Here is a 23,403-nt window from a genome sequence, read left to right as displayed (position 1 = left end):
TCCTAAAGATGTCTGAGGCTCTGTTCATTTTTCTTCAGTTTTCTTTCTGTTCCTCACACTGGATAATCTCAATTGATACGTCTTCAAATTTGCTGATTGCTTCTTCTGCCGTTCAAATCTACTGTTGAGTTCCTCAGTGCATTTTTTCACTGTGGGCACTGTACTTTCATCTCTAGAATTTTTATTTGCTTTTTTAAAAAAAATCATTTCTCTCTTTTATTGATATTTTCTATTTAGTGAGATATGGTTGCCCTACTTTCCCTTAATTCTTCATATCGGATTTCCTTCAGTCCTTTCAACATATTTTTAACAGGTTATTAAAGATCACTGTATAATAAGTACAACATTTGGGCCCCTCTCGGGCAGTTTCTATTGACTTTTTATCCTGTGAATGGGACATATTTGCATGTTTCTTTACATGTCTTGTAATTTTTTTATTGAAAATGGGCCATTTAGATAATGTGGCACACCTGCAAATGATATTCTCGTCCCCTCACCAGGACAATCTGGACTTTTCCTCTAGCCGTTTTCAGAGTTGATCATTATCTGTTTAATGTCTACATATCTCATTCTATTTTAAGCTTCCTAAAGGGCAGAAACTGTTTTATTATTACTCTAAGCCCAAGCATCTTATCACAAGGAGTACTATTTGTTACCTTTGGAACAATCTAATAACTCTAATTCTAAAGGTAGAAAGTTATCATTAAAATACATATTCAGGAAATTACTCTAATGACAGAAAGTGACCTTTGTAAAGTAGATGATCAGGATATTGGTCATCTAAACCAATGTTATCTAGATTCAGGGCTGTTAGTTACATATGAACATTCAAGGTATGAAATTAGTCTGACACACCGTGAGAAAACAGAAATCCCAAAGAGCACTAAATCATAAAAAACTTTTTAAAAAAGTAAACTACAAAAGTGGTTTAAAAGAAAAAAATAGGCAGCTTAATTCAGAGTTTATCCTACAGATTAATGTGAAAACTTCAGTGATTGTAATAATGGAATATAAGGATACTTAAATAGCTACTAACGTTAACATCTTTTAAAAATAACAATGTTTTCAAACAACATGGGTTACTAGTCTCTGCCTTTCCTTTTCTTACACATTTCTTTATATTTCTCAGAATATTCCAAATTTCATAAAATTTATTCACAGAACAAATTTTACTGAAACTATTATTTGGGATAAAGATGAAAAGGTAGCTCTGTAAGTAGAAATTCAAATCTATTCAAATCAAAGAATCAAGATGTAAACATAATGCATTTTCAACTTTCACTAATATATAATACACACACAGAAAAAAACATTTTACTGAAAAATCATGTAATGTCTTCAAAAGATATATTTCTCCATTTGCACCAATTCCATTACTCTTGCATTTTTACTTAAATCAGAATCTCTCTAAACCACCTTTAAAGCTTTTTTTGAAACAAGGCTGAACATAAATATACAAATATTCCTCCATTACCTACAGCAAATTGCCTTACACAGATCAGCTCACTTGGATTTTTAATAATAATTTTTGAATTATGTAAATTAATCATTTGACATTTTATTATGAATGCAGTGATAGTGTTGATTTAGTTTCAATTCCAAAATCAAGGATTTCATTATCCTATAAAACATATCCAGAGTTCAAAGTATTTAAGGGGGGGTTAAACAAAATACAAACATTTAATGCAATATTAAGCATGTGAAATAAAAACTTGATGGCCTAAAGAAAGCATGCTATGCTGTTACCCTGGTGACAGGTTAAAAAAGGGATTGTGAGCTGAATAGCTGTATGATATGAAATTAAAATGTTTCACATTGAACAATCCAAAATGAATTGGGAAAGGTTAGAGTAGAGGAGAGAGAAATCAATTCTCCAATGGCAATGGGTGAATGGGAAAGAAGTATGAATAGGATTTGCCAGTGGGGTGCAACAGCTGCCAAATATCCTGCAGCCAAAGAATTACAATAATACTGATGAAGTGTGCAAGAGCTTTTGGAATCATTGCGGGGAACAGAGAAATTCTCCTTCAATAATGAGGTTATTCAGTCTTCCATTCAGCTCTTATAGGAGAATTAAAAAAAAAAAAAAAAAGAAAGAAAGAAAAATATTTTAAAATGTAATATTTAGCAAAAAGTGTATAAATATGACATCCACTTAATCAATATTTTGCACTTAGTCTCAGATAGGTTTCTAAAGCGTCCAAGACACAGTCATATTAAGTAACTGAAAATATTATAACAGAGATATTAAAAAGTAAGGCTAGCGTAAAGGATGATGACTGAATTGACATTTTCTTCCCTCTTGGTGCTTTTAGGGGACTCACTTGCTTAAATGAAAGTAGATATTTCCAGAAGCATAGTATAGCTATGTATATTCGTGAGCATACACCCAAAGTACTGTTGTTAATTACATACTTAGTTATCAGAACATCAATTTCATTGTCATAATGAAGTAGCTTATCTGAGAACATAAATGAAACAAGTATGATATAAAAGTTGTCATTTGTTGTCACAGATGGTATAAATGTGTTAATAATTTGGTATGTCCTTTTAAATTCAGAAATACTTAAGTAAAAGAGTCAATATGCACTGTCCAACAGTACTTGCTCTTCCTTGGGAATTACTTTCACATGGCTATTTTTTTCTATGTTTCTCTCCCCAGTTATATTTCATTGATTATGATCATATTTCAAAACCTTAAACTTTTATCATCTAACTGAAAACTTAATAATGGGTGAATGAATTATAAATCTAAAACCAGGAAACAACATTCTTTTTTAACAGCAGGGAAAAAAAAAACAAACACAGATAATTGCATCTGTCAGGTAAAAATCAGTAAAAAATTGATTCTCCATTTTATCAGGAAGCCAGATGAGGAAAGAAAATACTATACAAATGTAGACACAATGACTGCAGTTCAGGTGGCTGTACTTTCCCATTCTGCTACTGTGACTAGAAGAGTTAAACTGATGACAGGCTATGTAGCCAGTCAAGATACTAGATAATATATATGTTCTACTCAGTAGGAGCTCAAAGTGGTGGTTGTACACTGACTCCACACACCCAAAGTAATCCTCCACAAAAGTGAACGCTACGTTTTTAAAAACTTTTCAGACTGAAGTCTTTTCATCAGTATTATCACAGGCCATAGTGAAGGTGTTCCATTTCCTAAGTCTTTAACCTCTGCTCAAATATCAAGAGAGAAAATAGAGGGTTTAAGTAGAAACCAGAAAGTAAAAAGGTCAGCCTCATGCAATCCCATTAGGATCAGAGCTGAAAAAGATTTCAGGAGGACTCATCCAATCCAACACTGCCATTTCTCAGAGGAGGAAACTGAAGTCAAAAGTTGAAGCATTTTGCACAAAGACTTTACCACCTTGATACTTAGTAGTGGTGCTGGGACCAAAATCCTGACTCCTGACACCTTACTCGGTGCTGGTCCCACTGCACCACACCAAATACTGTGACATTTCAGTGCCAGATGAAGCAGCCAAAAGAACCAAAGATGATACAATTTTCCTAGCCTGAATGACTGAATAGAAGGACTGCCATAAATAAAAGAAGCTACACAGAATTCTGTGTACACATCTACAGTGTTGAATAGACGTGGGGTGCACCATCCCACTCTGCACTGCCAGGGACCACCAATATCACATAGCCTAATGCAAATTAATTCGCAGATTTATCAATCCTATATGAGCAAGATTTTCCATTGTATGTTAATTTTTTTTAAGTACTAATGTTGCACAGTCCTGGAAAACCACTTTTTCAAAAACCAATACAGAGAAATGTGGACAACATAATGGTACGTAAAAAGAAAAAAAAAAAAAAAGACACTCTTTCAAAGAGAATGGTCCATTTTCTGTAGAATCTAAATAATACATTAACTATATATGTACATAAATATAGAAACCCTAAGAGTTGCCAGTACTTGCAGTCTCCGATTTCTCTCTTCCCATGTTTTCTTGAACTCTCATCAATTCAACTTTAACGACCACGTCCCACTCAACATTCCTGAAAACTGCTTGTCAAGGTCTCCTATGACCTCCACATTGAGAAATTCAATGGTCAACGGTCATTCTCATATGTGACATATTTCAGTTGAACACTCTTTTCTTCTCTTGGTTCTCTGAACTCCACCTCCGCCTACTTTTCCATCTATCTCCTCTGCCGTTCCTTCTCAGTCTCCTTTGCTGGATCTGCCTGATCTTCCTGACTTGTTAATGTGGGGTATCCCAGGGCAGGCCCAGGACCTCTGCTCCCAACTGGTCTCCCAGCTTCCACTGTCACCCCTTTTGAGGCATTTACAGCAATGCAGGCACAATGATCTTGTTATTACATATGTCACATCAAGCTCTGCTTTGCTCAAGACCCTGCAAGGGCTCCCCATTCCTAGAAGACCACCTAACACAACTCCATCTCTACTACTCTATGGCTTCCTCCCTCCTCTCAAATTGCATTTGCCTCCTTGCCATTTCTCAAACAGGCCGACATACTTGACCTCAGGTGCTTTTTACATTAGCTGTCTCCTCTGATTAGAAGGTCCTTCCTGCAGATATTCACATGACTCACTCCTTTCCTCCTTCAGGTCTTTGCTCTAATGTGAATCCTCCCATCCTGCTAATCCATCCTGCCATCCACTTCCCTGCAATCCAAAGTAAATCTACAACTAGCCCACCATCCACCCCAGGATGTTCTATATCCCTTCCCTGTTTTGTTTTTCACCAAAGTATTTATCATCATTTGATGTATTACTACATCTGTTTTGTCTGTCTACCTTCTACTTAAATGTAAGCTCTATGGGGGCAGGATATTTTTTTAATCATTTTGTTCCCTGCTAAATTCTCTAAATTTTCTAACTCAATTCTTATAATGATCAATAGGTAATTTTAAAAGACGTGATTATATTTAATATCCGTATCTGATTTTCTTATTCAGTAAGGAATGGGAGGCTACATATTTAATGTAAGAAGAAAGATTTCAAACCAATAGCTGACGTACCCATTGACGCGGAAACACTCAAGGCATTCGAGTTACTCAGGAATAAAACGAGTATGTATCATTGCCACTACCCTTAAAATAGAATCTTTGTCATCAGAGATTTTAGAAAAAGAAAATTAGGGAGGGACAGCTAAAAGTTAATGAGCATCATGTGAAGTATTTTATCTCATTTGACACTGACAAACACTCTTTAAGAACCGCTATTATCTCCATATTACAGGTGAGGAAACTAAGTCCAAGAGAGGCAAAATAATTTATCCTAAAATAGTAGCTAGGGATCAGCAAAACCAGGGAGAAATCTAAGTCTATGGAACAAAAGCCTGTGCCCTTAAACGTGAAACTATAGTGGTAGTTCTAGCCAGTAGAACAGGACAAGCAAAATAAATATTGGGTTGGCCAAAAAGTTCGCTCAGGTTTTTCCATAAGCTCTTATGGAAAAACCCGAACAAACTTTTTCGCCATCCCATACAAAGGAAGGCAGGGAGTTATTATTAGAAAATGTAATGGTCACTTTAGTTGATCGCTCAACATCTATTTCACACCAGAAAATCAGTCCCAGACAAACATGATAATCCAATTCCCTTTGCAGTGACTGGTTTAGGATTGGGATGAGTTCTCTCTGGTCAACGAGAACTGAGAAGTAGCTGGTTGGGTAACACTTGGGAGAGATTTCCTCACTTCTCAGAGACAGACACAATCTGGATTTGACTCCTGAAACTTCTACAGCTATCCTGCTATCACAGCCTTCTGACAAAGCACAGAAGAAAGCAAGGCTGAGGAGCTACAGAGAAGCGACGTCAGCAGATGCACTTCCGGAGCCTTGTCCTCTCCGTTCTCCGAGCCTCCTGTTCAACAAAGATGTGTCGGTTTGAATAAGGGTTTCTGTTACTTGTACACAAAAGCACCCAAGTGATTCAGGAGGTTATATGATTGCCCTTTTTGAAATCAAGTAAAAAGTTATTACAATGGCAGAGGTGGACCTGAACCAGAGTAAAGTAAGAGGAGGGTCGAAGATCAGAAAGGTGAATCCTGACCAGTGAACAACATTTGGATCTAAGGAAAACAGGCATTTTGACCAAAATTAAATGAAAGATTACTGAAAGAAACTAAATTTTTTTCTTTACAAGATTTTCCTCCAATCATTAGCAGTTAGTGAAACAAATTATTATACCAAACCACAATGCCAACAAAATAATTTTAGCTTCAAATAACATGAGCAATTGTTTAACACAACTTTTAATGATTCATTTCTGTCAATAAAAGTGTTTAGGAAAAGAATGATTACAAAGAAAAATAACTCCATGCTAAGACAGTATATGTATTTATGTAAAAACTTAATTCACTTCATTTACAGTCAAAGAAAAATTGCTACTGTTTCTGACATTAACTGTTCTCTTTTTCTAAAATACACTATCTTTTTACTATCCAAATACTATGGGTACATATTATTAAAATTTTTTCCAAGTCATAAATGATGAAAGCGTAAAACCCACGGAGAAATTGGGAAAATAAGACCAGCAGCCAAAACAAGCAGCACAAAGGAAGTGCTGCAGGCTACTGGGTTTGGAAGCAGAAGAGTACATGAGCACACCCATGACACAGCAACATGCAGCCACACCCGGAGGCTGACTTTGGACTCCATTCCCCAGGCAATAATGAAAACATGACTGTGAAGCCAAAATGTGAAGAGCCAACCACTTTACACCAGCTCTGGTGTCAGGGACCTCTTCAGCAAATAAGCAAAAATAGCTTCGATTCACTTTTGCCTAAACAAGATTACGCTCTGTCGAAAAAGACCAGTATATTTTGTTAAACGTTATAGGTCTCTGGTGGTAGCAACTTTACAGTAAACTGGCCTACTAGATAAACGATAAGTTCAATAGAAAGTAAATGTACCGGGCTTCCCTGGTGGAGCAGTGGTTGAGGATCTGCCTGCCAATGCAGGGGACACGGGTTCGAGCCCTGGTCTGGGAAGATCCCACATGCCGCGGAGCAACTGGGCCCGTGAGCCACAACTACTGAGCCTGAGCGTCTGGAGCCTCTGCTCCGCAACAAGAGAGGCCGCAAGAGTGAGAGGCCCGTGCACCGCGATGAAGAGTGGCCACCACTCGCCGCAATTGGAGAAAGCCCTCACACAGAAACGAAGACCCAACACAGCCAAAAATAAAAATAATAAATAAATAATAAATTAAAAATTAAAAAAAAAAAAAAGAAATGTACCAAAAATAAAATAATTGTTAGTTACATAGGTAATACATGCACAATTATCTACATAACTGCATATTTTATGAATCTAACTTTTTTCTAAGTTCTAAAGGGTAATGAGTTCAACAGTAATATAAGAGGAGGAGGATTCTAGGAAGATGACAGAATAGGAAGCACCAAGAATCTCTCTCCCCACCCAGGCAACAGTCACGCTGGCAGAATCCGTCTGATAGAACTCTTGTGGAACCTTCAGAAGAAGGCTTGGGGGTAACTGTGCTAACCTGTGGTCCACTTCAGCTCTGGCACAGCAGCAGCTCCCCGTCCCCCACCCCCCGCCTCCTGGGCGCAGCTGTGGGTGTGTTCACTGGAGCAGCCCGCACACAGCTTGTGGAAGCCAGGGTGGGCGGAAGAGAACCCTGCCCTCCAAATACTAGGGATCTGTGCTCCGACTGCTAACTGCTGCTTCTGACCACAGAGGTGCAGACAGAAAGGCAGGCAGCCAGCTACTGCACCTCCCTCGTTGCCGCAAGCCCCTCCTCCTCTGACTGGAGCGACTTCCAGGAGATTTAAGGGTCTAGTGCTTCCCTAACCACCCCCCCCCTTCATTTTTCTCCCCCCCTTTCAGGAGCTAGGCCTTAAAGGCTAAGACATTCAAAAACAACTGCATATACAAGGAGAATTGGAAAGTGACTGCACACGCCCGTGGAAAGTCTAGGAAAAGACCAGAGAACACCTTAAGTTTACACCTCAGGCTGATCATTGGCACGGAGGCAGCCTACGATAATCAGAGAAACAAAAATGATAAACAAAGACAATAACATAAACCACTAAACCCTGGGGAAGGAGGAGAATCTGATTTCCAAAGTTACCACATCATTGGATTGAAATGTCCAGTGTTCAACCAAAAAATCGGAAGTCATACAAATAAACAAGAAAGTATGGCCTACTCAAAGGAAAAAAAAGAAAAATCAACAGAACATATCCCTAAAAAAAAGACCTAATGGCAGATATTTTAGACAAAGACTTTAAAACAACTATCTTAAAGATGCTAAAAGAACTAAAGGAAGATGTGGAGAAAGTCAAGAAAACAATGTGTAAACAAAATAAAAATATCAATAAAAAGACAGAAAACCTAAAAAGAAATGAAATTCTGGAGCTGAAAAGCACAATAATTGAAATGAAAAACTCACTAGAGTAATTCAAAGGCAGATCTGAGCAGACAGAAGGAAAAAATCAGTCAACATGAAGACAGGACAATAGAATTATCAAGTCCGAAGAACAGAAAGAAAAAAGATCAAAGTAAAGTGAACAGAGCCTAAGGGTCCTGTGGCGATACCATCAAGTGGACCAACGTAAACATCGTGAAAGTCCTAGAAAGAGAAAGAGAAAGGGGCAAAGAGAATACTTGAAGAAATAATAACCAAAAAATTCCCAAATTTGATGATAGACATGAACATAAACATTCAAAAAGCTCAACAAACTCCAGATAAGATGAACTCAAAGACCCACACCAAGACACACAGTCAAACCTTCAAAAGCTGAAGACAGAATCTTGAACGAGAGGAACGAATTTTCAAGTACAAATAAGATTATCAGCAGATTTCTCATCAGAAACTCTGCAGGCCAGAGGCAGTGGGCTGATATATTCAAAGTGCTAAAAGAAAAAAAACCGTCAACCAAGAATCCTAAATCCAGCAAAAACGTCCTTCAAAAGTGAGGCAGGGGCTTCCCTGGTGGTGCAGTGGTTGAGAATCTGCCTGCCAATGCAGGGGACACGGGTTCGAGCCCTGGTCTGGGAAGATCCCACATGCCACAGAGCAACTAGGCCCATGAGCCACAACTACTGAGCCTGCGCGTCTGGAGCCTGTGCTCCGCAACAAGAGAGGGCGCGATAGTGAGAGGCCCGCGCACCGCGATGAAGAGTGGCCCCCACTTGCTGCAACTAGAGAAAGCCCTCTCACAGAAACGAAGACCCAACACAGCAATCAATCAATCAATCAATCAATCAATAAGTGAGGCAGAAGTTAACACCTTCCCAGATAAACAAAAGCTGAAGGTGTTTGTGACAACTAGACCTGCCCTGCAAAAAATGCTAAAGGAAGTCCAGCAGGGTGGAATGAAAGGACACTAGACAGTAGTAAGAAACCACATGAAGAAATAAGTATCTCAGTAAAGACAAATACGTATATCATAAAAGCTAGTATTATTATAACAATAGCTTGTAACTCCACTTTTTGTTCTCTATATGCTTTAAGGGTCTAATGCATTTTAAACATTATTAAAATGAAAGCTAGTGTCATCTTAACTTTGTTTTGTTTTCTACATAATTTAGGAGACTAATGCATTTAAAATAATTATTGGTTTATAGTTTTGGACATAGACTGTATAAAGGTGTAATTCTGTGATGTCAACACCTGCACCGAGGCAATCGCTGATCTTTTTTCTGTCTTTTATACTTCCATCCTTCCTAGAAATTACAAATAAATGAAACTGTACATTATATAGTCTTCTCTAACTGGTTTCTTTCTCTTAGCATGATTTTCTTTTTAGGTTTATGCATGTAGATGCACGTATCAGTACTGCATTTCTTTTTATTGCTAAATAGTATTCCACCGTATGGATATACCACATTTATTCTTCTACTCACCACTTGATGTACATTATTCTACCAGGTGTGCGGTGGTGTAGCACTGTGATTTTAGTTTGTATTTTTCTAATGATTAATGATGTTAAACCTCTTTTCATGGACTTATTCGCCATTCACATAACTTCTTTGAAAAAGAGTCTACGCCAAATCTTCTATTTTTTTTAATTCGGTTGTTTGGCTTATTTTTGAGTTGTAAGAATTATTTATACATTATACATTCAAGTCCTTTATTGGACATGTATCTCTGAATACATTCTGCCATTTGTTATACTGTTTTATAATATTCTTGATGGTGTTTTTAAGAGCAGTTATTTTGCATATATTTTAAATTCACTATAATAGAAATTTTAAACGTGCTTTCAAAGACTAGTGAATAAAGAGAAGAAATAGTCACAACGTAATATGAAATTTTAAAAAGTAAAATTCAAATGACATTTCCAATATGACTAATTATGTAGGGTATATACACTACAAGTATGGATATATATAAACATACACACATATACACTTGGAAAGGAATATATTAAAATGTTGAAAGTGGTTATTGCAGGATTACAGGAAATTTTTATTCTTTTATTTTTTAAAACTTCTTCAGATTCTTACCAATGTTAAGTCAGCACTCCCTGAAAATAACCTGAATACACTGCTTAAAGATCAAACCAGTTCATCATTAGCTATACTCAGGACTTCTGAAATAGTCAAGATCCAAGTAACACCTGAAGGTAAAGGAATAAAGATATGAATACTGTATTTACCAAAAAAATAATAACAATATTATTCATACAAGGTATGATTCTGGCTTTAAAGCAAAAGCTTAGATCTCTCCTACACACACATCACTCCAAAACAGCACTGTCCAACAAAGCTTGATGGAAATACAACAGCGATGATGGAAAGGTTCTTTCTGTTACCCAATACAGTAGCGACTGACCACAGTACAGTAGCAGCTATGGAGCACTGCAAGTGTGGGTAGTGACTATACTGACACTGACATTGAAATGTGACTGAGAAACTGAGTTTTTAATTTAATTTTAATTCAAATAGGCACACATGGCTAGTGGCTTCCACATTGGGGAGCACGACTTTAGGGGGAAAACAAACAAACCAACCAGATTCCTGGCTCTACTGATCATTTTCCTCCTCCTTCCATTCATTCAGTAATTTACAGAAATTCAATATCCTCTCATCTCTCCCTAGACAGTCACCAAATTAACTTCAAAAAAAGATGGTACATTAAGCTTTTTGTACTTTCCCTTGAGGATAAGAACAAATGAAAAGTACTGGTTACTTGGGATTCATCCCAAGTTCACAAGAATGGTTCAACATATGCAAATCAATCAATGTGATACACCACATAAAAAAAAGACAAAAAACACGTGATCATCTCAATAGATACAGAAAAAAGCATTTGACAAAATTCAACATCCATTCATGATAAAAACTCTTACCAAAATGGGTATAGATGGAACATATCTCAACATAATAAAAGCTATTTATGATAAACCCACAGCCAATATAGTACTCAACGGTGAAAAGCTTAAGGCCTTCCCACTAAAATCTGGAATAAGACAAGGATGCCCACTCTTGCCTCTTCTATTCAACATAGAATTGTAAGTCCTAGCCACAGCAATCAGACAAGAAAAAGAAATAAAACGTATCCAAATCGGAAGGGAAGAGGTAAAACTGTCCTTATATGCAGATGACATGATACTATTTTATATATATATAGAAAACCCTAAAGACTCCACACAACAACTACTAGAACTGATAAACGAATTCAGCAAGGAAGCAGGATACAAGATTAACATACAGAAATCGGTTGCATTTCTTTACACTAACAATGAAATATCAGAAAGGGAATGTAAAAAGACACTATCTTATAAAAATCACACTCCCCAAAATAAAATGCTTAGGAATAAACCTGACCAAGGAGGTGAAAGACTTATACACTGAGAACTATAAAACATTAACAAAGTAAACTGAAGATGAATCAAAGAAATGGAAAGACATCCCATGACCTTGAATTGGAAGAATTAATATTGTTAAAATGGCCATACTACCCAAAGCAATCTACAGATTTAATGGGATCCCTATCAATTTACTCATGATATTTTTCACAGAACTAGAACAAATAATCCTAAAATTTATATGGAACCATAAAAGATCCAGAGAATTGCCAAAGCAATCCTGAAGAAAAAGAACAAAGCAGGAGGCATAACCCTCCCAGACTTCAGACACTACTGCAAAAGCTACAGTAATCAAAATGGTGTGGTATTGGCACACAAACAGACATATGGATCAATAGAACAGGATAGAGAGCCCAGAAATAAACCCACACACCTACAGCCAATTAATCTTTGACAAAGGAGGCAAGAATATACAATGGAAAAAAGAAGAATCTTCAGCCAGTGGTGTCGGGAAAGTTGGACAGCCGCATGTAAATCAGTGAAGTTAGAACACACCCTCACACCATACACAAAAATAAACTCAAAATGGCTTAAGGACTTAAACATAAGACATGACACCATAAAACTCCTAGAAGAGATCGCAGGCAAAACATTCTCTGACATAAATCATAGCAGTGTTTTCTTAGGTCAGTCTCCTAAGGCAATAGAAATAAAAACAGAAATAAAAAACGGGACCTAATCAAACTTACAAGCTTTTGCACAGCAAAGGAAATCATAAACAAAACGAAAAGACAACCTACAGAATGGCAGATGTTTGCAAACTATGCGACCGACAAGGGCTTAATTTCCAAAATATACAAACAGCTCATACAGCTCAACAACATCAACAACAAAAAAACAAACAACCCAATCGAAAAATGAGCAGAAGACCTAAATAGACATTTCTCCAAAGAAGAAATACAGACGGCCAATAAGCACAGAAAAAGATGTTCAATGTCACTAACTGTTAGAGAAGTGCAAATCAAAACTACAATGAGGTACCACCTCACACCGGTCAGAATGGCCATCGTTAAAAAGTCTACAAATAACAAATGCTGGAGAGGGTGTGGAGAAAAGGGAACCCTCCTACACTGTTGATGGGAATGTAAGTTGGTGCAGCCATTATGGAAAACAGTATGGAGGTTCCACAGAAAACTAACAACAGAACTACCATATGATCCAGCAATCTCACTCCTGGGCATATATCCAGACAAAACTCTTATTCAAAAAGATACATGCTCCCTCCCCTATGTTCACAGCAGCACTATTCACAATATCCGAGACATGGAAACAAGCTAAATGTCCACTGACAGATGAATGGATAGATGCAGATTTGCAGCAACTTGGATGCAACTAGAGATTATCACACTAAGTGAAGTAAGTCAGAAAAAGAAAGACAAATACCATATGATACCACTTATATGTGGAATTTAAAATATGACACAAATGAACCTACTTATGAAACAGAAACAGACTCATAAACATAAAGAACAGACTTGTGGTTGCCAAGGGGGAGGGGGCTGGGGAGGGATGGAGTGGGAGGTTGGGGTGAGCAGGTGTAAGCTTTTATATACAGGATGGATAAACAACAAGGTCCTACTCTCTAGCACAGGAACTGTATTCAATATCCTATAATGGAAAAGAACATTTAAAAAAAGAATGTATATATATGTATAACTAAATCACTTTGCGGTACCACAGAAATTATCACAACGTTGTACATCAACTATATACTCCAATAAAAATTTTAAAAAAGAGAAGTACCGGTTACTCAGAGATTTTCTGAGTAAAACCACATTAGCCATGAATATATAGCCTGAGACCCATTTAGTTTTCCTTCTACCTAATTCTTCAGGAGTAACCTGAGTTTCTGATCTGTGCTCTTCAGAGCTGCTCGGTCACCTGCCATCTTTTTTCTAATCTTTATTCTTCCTCTTGAGGAAAAGTAAAAAGAAAGGAAAAGGACTTGACGTAACACAATTTTATCAACTGCCTCTCTAGCAAGTAATGGACTATACTTGCTAAGCAGGATTACTCTAGCAAGTGCACAGACATTCATAATAAATAATCCTGTCACTCAGAAGCATGAATGTCACAACGATTTTGTTTTTACTTGCCCTGGTATAAAGCATGTTTTCCCTTTTGCTCAGGTTATTAGGAAGCTAAAAGGTACACTTAGGGCTCACACATAACTAACTCAACCTGTTGTTAATTCTTTCTTATAGCTTATAAACAAGTTTCTTACATACATATTTTTAACTGTTCAGGTTATTTCCTAAAGTTTAGTACTATAACACTTCTCAAAACATTTTTCCAGATTAACAGAGTAAGAAAACAAAAGTAATAAATACAAATTACTTGAACAGATTTCCTAAAAGGTTTCAGAGTACTTTCTCCAATAATGTCCAAACTTTTCTGCTCATTTATTCTGTTTTAAATGATCTCACATACCTTGAATTTTCATCTTCTTGAAAACGATGTGCTCTTAATTGGGATGCCACAAACAAGGATGAAGCTATTGCCAATAACTGGTTTCTCTCATTCTCTGTTAACTGGTGTCCTGAGTGAAATCAATCAGTCAGTCAATCAATCACACGCATAATGCTAACATCTATGCTTCTATATTACAGAATTATTAGTCACTCAAACAAGTATTTTATCAAGCATCTCTTATGGAGCTAGTATTGTACCAGACACTGGGCTGTGCCAGAGGGAAAGGAGGGAGCAAGATGGTTCAAATAAAACAAAGACTCCTGCTCACTGGAAGTTTATAGTCTAATTTGGGAAACAAGATATTAAACAGATGCACAGAACAAAACAACTGCAAATAAGAAAACTACTCACAGAGATCTCTAGGAAAAACTTAGGGCTCCTCATATCTGCTTCTCCTTATCACTCCCCACCCCAAATTTTACTTCTAAGGAGAGAGAGGATAACATGAGGAAAAGGAGTGTTGCTGGTCAAGGACAGTGGCTGGGCCATGTTTTCTAATGTGAAGGACTAAAAGAAAATAAATATGTGATTCTCTTGCCTCTATACTTACAGTCAGGGTTTGAATCCCAGTCAATCAACCAAACAACCAATCGATTTCTCTCTCCCTCTTTAATTCACTCTTCTTACCGTAATACAGCTGGACCTGGGGGCAGTGGTCTAGCCTGACAAGCCCGGGGAAGACTCCCTGGTCTGGCTGAGTGTGGTGCAGCGGGGAAATCTGCTCTATGTGCATAATAATTCCTCAAGAAGTGTGTGAGCCAAGGCAGAACTGGATACCCCAGGGTCTGCCAGCTAACACATCCCCCTGAGTGCTCTGTAATCTCACCACAACTTCTAACACTATTTATTTACCACCACGCTATGTACAGGTAATAGAGTTTATGAGATGGTACAGGACGGGCACTTTGAGTGCTGGGTCATCAGCCCTAAGACGCTGCTTGTACAATTCAACAAAGAAAAAACGATCAGGTAGTTATTTAAATTTATCGGAAAGAAATGAAGTAATTTCAACACTATGTCTTAAAAAATTATTCAGAACAGAAATAAGACTAAAAATATTCACAACTAGAACATAAGGACTTTCCAGATCGGCAGCACATTTTTCTACGGAGAGGCGTTCCATGCAAATGAAAGGCGCAGTGTTTCATGACGCTGAAGGGAAAGGAAAGCCCCAGTAACCCATTCTTCGAGACAAACCTAGGAGCACCATAAACTATAACACCAGTGTGGGACGCCTCGTTGGTCTGGGAATTCAGTAACAGAACCCTCAATGGCCTAATAAACCACATTCCTACAGGCTTTGAAAAGTTCCTAATCATCCCCAACACTTAAGCAGTGATGGAAACATTCCATATGCTTCCATAATAAACTACCCTACATGAAGATTACAGAAATTTGGTCTTGGTCTTCTCAAAAACATACCATCTATACAAGAGCGGTTCTCAAAGTATGGCCTGGGGATTACTGGGAGTCCCCAAGAGCCCTCTGGGGGTTCTGCAAGGTCAAAACTATCTTCGTAATAATGCTAAGATTTATTTGCTTTTCTCCCTCTCATTTTTTCAGGAGTATACTGTGGAGATTCCCTGATCCAAGAGATATGACGTGTGATGACATCACTACTCTGATGTCAACATATAATGGATTTACTATTGTTACTCTGAAAATGAATTAACAATTATTTTTAAAGTTCCTAAATTTTAATTTACAATATAGCAAGTATATAACCACAAAAGCTCTTTGCAGTATAAAGAGGAGCAGTGCTTCTCAAACCTCACTGTGCATCAGAATCGCCTGGATTAAAGCACAGATTCCCGAGCTCTACCTGCAGAGAATGACGGGTAGTAAGTCTGAGGTGGGACCCAGTAACTTGCATTTCCAAGAAGCTCCAGAGTGCTGCTGAAGCTACATTTCTACGGATCTCACTGTGAACAGAAGTGGTTTAGACTCATGTTTATCAAACTGTGAAATACAAACCACTTAGTAGTTCATGAAACCAGTTCAGTGGGTCAGACCAGCAAAACAAGTTATGAGAGCACTTTGCTCATACTGTTTTTCACGAGTGTGTGTATCCTAAGTCATGCTGTAATATATATTTACTACAGTGGTTCACAAAGTTGTCACTTCTCTAGACACATCTGCACAACATGTATCGCCAACAGAAAAAAAGGCAAAACATTGGAATCCTTTAAACTGTAAAATGCTAAATCCGTGTTTCATTTGTCTAACAAATTATTAGATGTACTGACTCAGACAATATTAAGGAGAATCCCAAATAAAATCGAACATCATCACATCTCACAGGCAAATTGATACAATGCATGGCAACTTTAACCCTTTTACTGATACTGGAACAGATTCTCAAATTTTACCAATGGCTAATTCTCAATAAATTTGTCTGATATAAGCATGCTAAAGACTTCTTGTCTTCTACAATTGAACTAAATTTGTTTCTACAATTTTTTAAAGAATCTCAGGTAATTGTAATAGGGAAGTACTGCAAATATCGTCTACTCTATATCCTCCATGCAGTGTGGGTGTCTCTTCTACTGCAATGTTGGACAGATCGCTATATATGACCTACAGAACCCCTACAATATAGGAAAATGAAAAGTTCTTACAAGGATTTCTAAATCATTAGCCAGTCACTTCTCATACTGAGTTAGACTGTTTCTTTGTGATTTCCACCCATCGATCTGACTTTTCTAATCTAAAGTAACACTGAATAATTCTATTCCCTCCTACACTTGTACATCACCAATCTACACTGCAGTTACACATCCTGAAACTCGTTAAATAAAAGAACTATTATATCCGGACCACTCCTGGAGTACTCTGGCCATGTCAGAAGAGGGGTATTCAGGTCCAAAAAGGCAATGCATCAGAGATTCTATCATAACCAAGGATATCTTATCCTTTATATTGTACTTTTTATATGTAGAGGCTTTGCAGTATGTTTTAATATATAGAAGCCAATTTTCCTCTTTACTTTTCATAATCTCCTTGGCTGTTCTTGGAAATCTATGATTACATATAAGCTTTTAAATCGCTTGTGTAGTAAGCCTTGTGAATCTAACTGGAATTATATAAAATCTGTGTATTAATCTGGGAAAGACTGGCACTCATATATACTGAGTCCCCCCAAAAAATAACTGATTTTTTCCCCCATGTTTTCAGACTGTGTTTCTTGTTCCTTGACAAGATTTTATAGTTGTCTCCATACAGGTTCTATGTCTTTCCTATTAAATTTTCTCTACAGTCTTATAAGATATTACAGTTAATAAGAAAAGGTTTGGTTTTCTCCATTTTCATACCAAGCTAGCTCTCACACAAAAAAAGAGTCACTGACTTGGCATACTGTTGCATTCAGCCACCTTGCCAAATTTGCTTATTAAGTCTAGAAGTTTTTAGTAGGATCTTCTGGGTTTTCTAGGAATATAATCATATCTGGAAAAAAAAAAAAAAAGACTTTGTCTCTTCTTTTAAAAATATTTATACCAACTACTTCCTTTTTTTCCTTTTTTATCCTCTAAAACAATATTTAATAATAATGGTAATTTTATAGTAGACCTCATTTTGTTCCTGATTTTAAGGGAAATGACTTTAGCATTTCATCATGCAAAATGAAGCTTTTTATTAGCTTTCAGTAAGTAGCCTTTTAATCAAATTTAATCAGTTTACTTTTTGTTTTATTAGAAATGGGTTATTAGAAAAGAGTTTCATTAGAAATGGCTACTGAATTTTTATCAAATACCTTTCTAACATCTATTTTTTTTATAAGCCATCAGGAGTTTTGATTTTATTTTAACTGCAATGGATACCCATTAACAGAGGTGGGGTTTTTTTTTTTAAACTTTGAGGTATAATTTGCATATAATAAATGCATCCATTTTAAGTGAACAGTTCAGTGAATTTTGACAAATGTATATGCCCACATAAACACCACAATCTATACAGAATTTTCCATCACCCTAAAATGTTCCCTTGCACCTCTTCCCAGTCAACATCCCTGTCTCTGCTTTCCCTCTGTGGCCCCAGGTTACTAGATTCTTTTCTAGTTTCATAAAAATGGAGAAACATTTCATAATGTTTCTGGGATTCATCCATGCTGTTGAATGACTCAGTAGTCTGTTCCATGTTAATGCTGAGTAGTACTCCCCAGCATGGGTATACCGCCATTTGTTTAGCCATTCACTCACTGAGGGCTTCCAAAGTAAGGGAGAAGGTTTGATTTGGTTCTAAAAGTTAACCTTAGCTGCTGAATGAAGAATAAATTGGAATGTGCAATGGCAGCAGTAAGGAAGCCAATGAAGAGGCTCTTCTGAGTTCAGGCAAAAGTACAGCAGCCCAGGCTAGCTTGGTGTTGAGTCAGTCACTCTTACATTCAATTTCTGCTCTAGGCGAATAAGCTGAGGCGAGCGCACTTCATTTATGTTTCTGAGCAGGTTCTCACCTGTAAAACGCTGCAGAGTTGCTAGGAGGGGAGCTGAGAATGCACGCTGCCTGCTAACTCACTGGAATGTAAGTCCCGTGAGGGCAGCAAGTTCTTTTGCTGACTGATAAATCCTAAGCATCTAGGAGTTTGGGACCTAAATGAGTGTATTTAAATTCTTCCTGTCCTTTTGTCAAATGTGAATGTAAACTAAGAGAGCTGTACAATTCGACACCTGTTTTTCACCTCTGCCAACCCTGGTTGGGAAGATTCACAGGCATGACTCTGGGCGTCCGTAGGAGGCAGAAGAGGTTGAGAACCTCCAGCCTTGCACATACAACAGATGCAGCCAAAACCGCTCTCGCAGCTGAGGTCTTCAACAGGTGAAGGTCTAAGGTTTCTCAAACCCACCTCTTGACCTTGAGAGCATTAAAGCTTAAAACCCCTTCTGCAATGTCAGCGAGTCAGGGAGCAGGGGATCTCTGGTGAAGACATGGCTGGAAAAAGGTGCGTCTCTTGGTTTTAGAAAGCCTTTGGCTTTTTAAAAATAATTTCACCTCTAGAGCTTAAACTACTGCCTTTGATGTAGTGGGTTCAGCAAATATTTGCAACTGAAAGGAGAAAAACTTCTTCCTCACAATTAACGCTCACCTTCTTAACCTTTCAGGGGGATAATTTCAAACAAAGCCCAAAGCCCTAAACGATGTCTATGGTCTCCATTCCAGTGGTTACTGGAGGTCAACCCCCTGTGGCAGCACCTCTGTGACATGCCTCTGTAAACCTCATGCTATTACCCACCCTCCTTTGCATGACCCAGTTTCTAAGAAGCCAGATCTGTGTTCTCCTAAGTGGTTTTAGTCCTACTGTCTATTTTTAATACTCATTTGGTGGTTCCTTTTAAATCTAGTGTAGTATGAAACATTTTTGATAGGTGTCCTGATACTGATCTGTGCATGCTCTCTCTTTGTGGGATGCAGCTTTGTTGACCATTGGCTTCATGGGTAGGGTAATCTGGTGGGATCATTTTGTTGGGGGAATCTTTGGGTAATCTCTCTAAGGGCTGCTTAGATTTCTCAGAGAAAGATATTCTACTATTGTGCCTGTGCCTGTCTGCCTGCCAGCACTCTGGGAACCAAGTGGAGAACAGGGCTGGGAGCAGCAGGTGTCACCACATTATGTCCATATTCACTTGATCCTCTGCCAACTCTGCCTGGTGTCACTCAGTACAAAGACTGTTTTGTTCTCTACAGGGAAGAACCTCCAAGGTTTTGCCAGGGTGGAGGAGACAGTGTCACCCTGCTTTGAAGAATGAAGGAGGTGATATGGAGAAAATCTTCCAGAGATTTTAGACCAATATTCCCTCCTTTGGGAGTTTTCCAAGTTACTGGAACTAATAATTACTGAGACTTCTGAAGGGTTCCACAGTGACAAAGAGCTACTTCTCAGTTTTTCATATTGTCAGCTTAGGATTCAACATTTTTAGGTTGCTAAGTCAGTTAAGAATCACTCTTCAGGGGCTTCCCTGGTGGCGCAGTGGTTGGGAGTCTGCCTGCTAATGCAGGGGACACGGGTTCGAGCCCTGCTCTGGGAGGATCCCGCATGCTGCGGAGCAACTAGGCCTGTGAGCCACAAGTACTGAGCCTGCGCGTCTGGAGCCTGTGCTCCTCAATGAGAGAGGCCACGATGATGAGAGGCCCGCGCACCGCGATGAAGAGTGGCCCCCGCTTGCCGCAACTAGAGAAAGCCCTAGCACAGAAAAGAAGACCCAACATAGCAATCAATCAATAAATCTTTAAAAAAAAAAAAAAAATCACTCTTCAGCTTTACATTTTCTAAAATCATCTCTCTTTTTTCCTTGTGGGCTTGTGTCTTTAAAAAACTCAATTTAGGGGGTTTTGGGATGAGGAAAAAGGTGTATATTTAAGCTATCATCTTAACCACAAATTGGTTAAAGTATTTTCTTCAGTAATTTCCTCAAAATGGGTATATGTGATGGTACATCTCTGAACTTTTACTTTAAAATCTCTCTTTTCACATTGACACATGAGGGATATCTTAGTTGGGTATAGTACTCTTGGAACAAGTTCTTTCCTATGGAACAGATACTCAGTTTAAGGTTCTCTAATCTCCAGTTTATAGAGCCTGAAGATGATTTCATTCTACATTCTTTGCATATAGCTTTTTTCTCCCTAGAAGCTTTAAAAAGTTTTTTGTTCTTGATATGCCTAGAATAGTTACTCTTTTTCATTAATCCTGTCTGAAACTCAGTGAGTCTTTCCAACAACATCTCAAGTCTTTCTTAAGAACAGTTGGAAAAAAAAAAAAAAAAACTCCCTTATTATTTATTTTAAAATTAACCTTTCCTTGTCGATTTTATTTCATGCAACTCTTACTATTTACACATACAATCTCTTGGCACTTCTCTCTACATCTCTCATCATTTCGCACATTTCATTCTCTCTACCTTTCTGCTACATATTTTGAGATACTTCTTCCATGTATTTTTTTTGGGTCACTATAATTTTGTTCTTAGCAGTCCTTTCACTTTGCTGAAATGTTTCATATCTAAAACTCACAGTTTTTTGTACTCCTCTAACACCTTTAAGTGTTCTCACAATTTTTCAGTCAGTGCAGTCATCTGCCTCCCATACCTGCAGGTCTAAAACTGAGTACTTCCTGTCTTCAGGGATTCTTCTAGGTCTCCCTCCCTAGATAGGTAATCTTCTTCCTTTGTATGCAAATGACTCTGTTTGCTCCCAATAGTCAGGTCAAAGTATAGGCAGTGGTTTGCTGGTAAATGTTTAATAACCAACTGGGGTGTGAAGGAACAAGTGCGGTAGTGTGCAGCATTTGCCAATTTCCTTACTGTAAGTACTTTCTCCAAGGCTGATTTCAAACCACCAACATCACATCAAAGAAGATGGATTAGGAAGAGATACACACAGTGGCTCTCCTGAGGCAGTATGACAACCCCTGCACCTACGGAAGAGAGTCCTTGGAGAGGTGTTTCAATAGTCTACACTACCTCATCCTTGAAGCCATCCTTGATTCCCCAAATTGCAACTAGTTTCTTTTTTCTCCGCTCCAAGACACTTTGCTTATATCTTCTTCACCTTAGCACCTCTTTTATTCTGTCCTGTAGTGTAGTTAGTTCTTTACATGTTTATTTCCCTAATGATATAACCACTTTAAGGACAGGGAAAATATATTATTTCTCTTTCATTTTCTTCTAGAGAAGAAATTATTTGTTGAATGATTTTAATGACTGAATTTTTAAAGGCAACACTTCAGTCACATATTTACCACTTTTAAAGGTACAGAAATACGTGACTAAATTCAAAGGGAAAAAATAAAGAGAAGTGTAATTAATAGTAGACTTCTTGTGCTAAATCAAAGTTGTCTAAACATTCTGCAACGAAGAGAAAGATAATTCTAATGATTTCTTTTGATGGGGCTGGTGGTTCAAGTGTAGCAAGGCAACAGAGAAGTAAGTCTAAAATGTCCATTCTAGGCTAACTGAAATTATACTTCTTAAAATATCTTCTTCTTCAATTTTCCCTTTATTTCAAAATCAAAATATCTACTTCTCCATTTTCCATTTATTTTTCAGAATCAAAGGAAAATACCTTTTCAACATCAGCATCTAATAAGTTGACATGAAGAATAAATTCTTGTGTATTCTATTTTTAAATTTTAGACACAATCGTTTCAAAGTTCAGTCTAAGAGACTTTAGTAACACTGTCCTAGTCTACAAATAAACTTGGGATAATATACATATATAATAAAAGAGTTTAATGCAGTCATAAAAACAGGCACTTGCCTATGAATAGTGTCTAGGATAGCTGGACAGATGGGAAGCAGATGGGTAATCCCAAAGGGGCAAAATGACTCAGCCTCAAACATATGGATAAGATCCTGGATTAACTTCAGTTGCCACTTCCTGCTGTCTCTTTCAGGCACATATATCAAACAATCAAAGATGATACAGTTTAATATATCTAAGACCTGCTCTGGGGAAAAATCGGGAAGGAGAAATACAGTAATCTGAAGAAGAAGAACAAGAGGTAGTAGCCATTCAGAGAAGAAAGAACTGACATGAAAATAATATGAAGGAATAAAATAAGCAGTAGACATTAAGAATGGCAAATATAGGTGTGTACTTTTAAACTGTCATATCGTACATATTGAACAGACAATATGACACATACAGCATACTCTGAAAACTTCTGTGGTTTATGAATTTGAATCCTAGCACAACTGAATGAGTACTGAAACAGAAGTTGAAACCACTAAGTTAAACACTAAGTTTAATTTCTGGCTTTATTATATTACTGGTCACTTAGCCTTATCAGTCTTTCTGGGCTTTGGTTTCCTCACATGTAAAATGAAGGATGAGATTAAAAATTGCTAAAGGCCTTCTAACAACTTATAACAATTTAAAAATTGTTATGCGTAAGAAACAGAATTATGGTGTCTGTGCTGATAATTGCCTGCCAAAAAAGAAATGTAATACATTAAGTTTATTACAGCAAACTGCAATATTCGGTTTTAAGAAAATTTCTGAGTTCTCTTGAGAATTTGGAACATTTTCAATTGCTGCTAAATGTATAGCACATAGTACCCAACTCCAATTAGAAATTTTAAATGCTCCATTTTCTTTTCCATGGTAATGGGATATAAT

The 23,403-nt window shown here is 37.5% G+C and overlaps 1 protein-coding gene across 1 annotated transcript in view; it reads right to left on the bottom strand.

The window, feature by feature from the left end:
- The window catches only part of PCCA (propionyl-CoA carboxylase subunit alpha), a 374,750-nt gene that overhangs the window by 150,254 nt on the left and 201,093 nt on the right, over positions 1-23,403 (bottom strand). The window contains exon 18 of the mRNA XM_059903326.1: positions 14,251-14,359. Coding sequence (XP_059759309.1) covers positions 14,251-14,359 — 109 coding nt within the window. The remainder of the gene's footprint in view (positions 1-14,250; positions 14,360-23,403) is intronic.

The sequence above is a fragment of the Balaenoptera ricei genome, chromosome 18, assembly GCF_028023285.1.
Source record: "Balaenoptera ricei isolate mBalRic1 chromosome 18, mBalRic1.hap2, whole genome shotgun sequence".
NCBI classification, from domain to species: Eukaryota; Metazoa; Chordata; class Mammalia; order Artiodactyla; family Balaenopteridae; genus Balaenoptera; species Balaenoptera ricei.
The sequence above is the reverse complement of the archived record's forward strand: the minus strand, read 5'-3'. Positions and strand labels throughout refer to the sequence as shown.